This window comes from Trypanosoma conorhini, assembly GCF_003719485.1.
Source record: "Trypanosoma conorhini strain 025E chromosome Unknown Tco_14.4_contig_01461, whole genome shotgun sequence".
NCBI lineage: Eukaryota > Euglenozoa > Kinetoplastea > Trypanosomatida > Trypanosomatidae > Trypanosoma > Trypanosoma conorhini.
The window spans coordinates 577-2,289 of record NW_021705563.1 but is presented as its reverse complement, the minus strand read 5'-3'; the positions used below and the strand labels follow the sequence as shown (position 1 = coordinate 2,289).

The following is a 1,713-nucleotide window of genomic DNA, read 5'->3' as shown; positions in this document are numbered from 1 at the left end:
TTTTTGGATCCACTACGAGGGCGGCATGTCGAGTTTTTGGCATCTGTTGTCTTTTCGCTTGTGTGTAGTGTTCTTTGGGCTGCCGTCCTGCGCATTCCGTGCGGGCGGTCTCGTGTGTGCGTGCACCGTTGCCTTCGGCGCGACGGCAATAGACATGTTCTTTTTCTTTTTCTTCTTTGTGCGTGTGTCTCTCCCTTTTTGCATCCGCCGGGCTTTTTTGTTTTTGTTTTGTTTTGTTTTGTTTTGTTTTGCGGATTCCCGGGAATATTCTGTCGCGGTGCCCGTGTCCCTCACTTCCCCCGCGCCCCTAAGAAAAAAAAAAACTCCCCTTGTTTCTCCTTTATTCTCCATATGTGTGCGTGTACTTACGCCTCTTGCCTCTCGCCGCGCGCCGCCTGGGCAGCCAGCTCCAGCCCAACCCACAACTGCCATGCCCAACACCGCCGCCGCCGCCGCCGCCGCGAAGGTGGACCCGGACCTCCCGGTGAGCCCCGAGGGCGTCACGTACCACCTGAAGTGCAAATCCGACGAGCTCGCCGACCGCATCCTGCTCGTCGGTGACCCGGGGCGCGTGAAGGACGTGGCGGAGTACTTTGACGCGGGCAGCGTGCGCTTCAAGAGCGAGAACCGCGAAATCTACATCGCCACCGGCACCTACAAGGGCACGCCCGTCTCCGTCGTGAGCACCGGGATGGGGACCGACAACGTGGAGATCGTCATCAACGAGATTCACGTGCTGAAGGAGTACGACTTTGCGCGCCGCGTGTGGCGCCCGCGCACGGGGGAAGCGGACGTGCCGCAAGGCGCACAGCTGTTTGACCCCTCCAGCGTGAAGCTCATTCGCGTTGGGACCTGCGGCTCGCCCTTTCCTGACATGCCGCTCGGCGCCCTCGCCGTCACGCGCTACGTGATCGGCATGGACAACACCTGCCTCCTGTACAAGGCCAATGAGCAGGTGCAGAGGTCGAAGGACCTGCTTGAGGTGCAGCGTGTGGTGAAGGCGCAGACCGGCCTGGGCGCCATTGACGTGTACACCACGAAGGCGACTCCCGCCATCACAAACGGCATCGTGGCGGCCTGCAACAATTTCAACCAACAGCTCTCGGCGGGCGCCAAGGAGCAGCAGGCGTACGTCGTCGGCACCACGGCAACCGCCAGTGGGTTCTACGGCTGCCAGGGACGCGCCGTTGGCCGCTTCCGCAAGCACCTCCTGGTGCCCAACCTGGTGGAGGAGCTCTCGAAGCTCCAGTTTGACGTCGCTGAGGGGAAGGAAATCGTGGTAAACCTTGAGATGGAGTCAAGCTCGCTCTGCTGTCTCTCCAACATTCTTGGGTACCAGGCGGGGGCGGTGTGCGCCGTCGTGGCCAAGCGCGCCGGTGCCGAACATCTTTTTGCGACACACGAACAGGGAAAGGCGGCGCTTGCCAACGCCATCCGCATCGCACTGGACGCCATTGTCGCACTTCAGTAATGACGGTGGAGGAGGTTGGAAAACTCTGACGCCAGTTCGACTCAAAAGGAGAGTGAGCAGAGGAAATTATTGTTATTGATAAGGATATTTTTTAAAAAACGCGATTTTTATGTTTGTTTTTGTTTTTCATGTTTTTATACGGAACTAAGGCGATTCAATGGAAAGTAGCATAAGGGAGAGGGGGAGGTCCCGCTGGTACAAAAGCAACAACTTTATTTCGTTGTTTCCACAGTGCGGCGTTT

At 58.1% G+C, this 1,713-nt stretch overlaps 1 protein-coding gene across 1 annotated transcript, besides 1 other annotated feature; it reads left to right on the top strand.

Annotated features, from left to right (window-relative positions):
* Positions 1-215: 215 nt before the first annotated feature.
* Positions 216-251: a microsatellite.
* A 179-nt stretch (positions 252-430) lies between these two features.
* On the top strand, positions 431-1,471 carry Tco025E_10093 (nucleoside phosphorylase; the record flags this gene model as incomplete). The annotated part of the gene is made up of 1 exon (XM_029376882.1): positions 431-1,471. One exon carries the CDS (start codon positions 431-433, stop codon positions 1,469-1,471), a length of 1,041 nt encoding a protein of 346 aa, XP_029222998.1.
* Between the last annotated feature and the right edge of the window lie 242 nt (positions 1,472-1,713).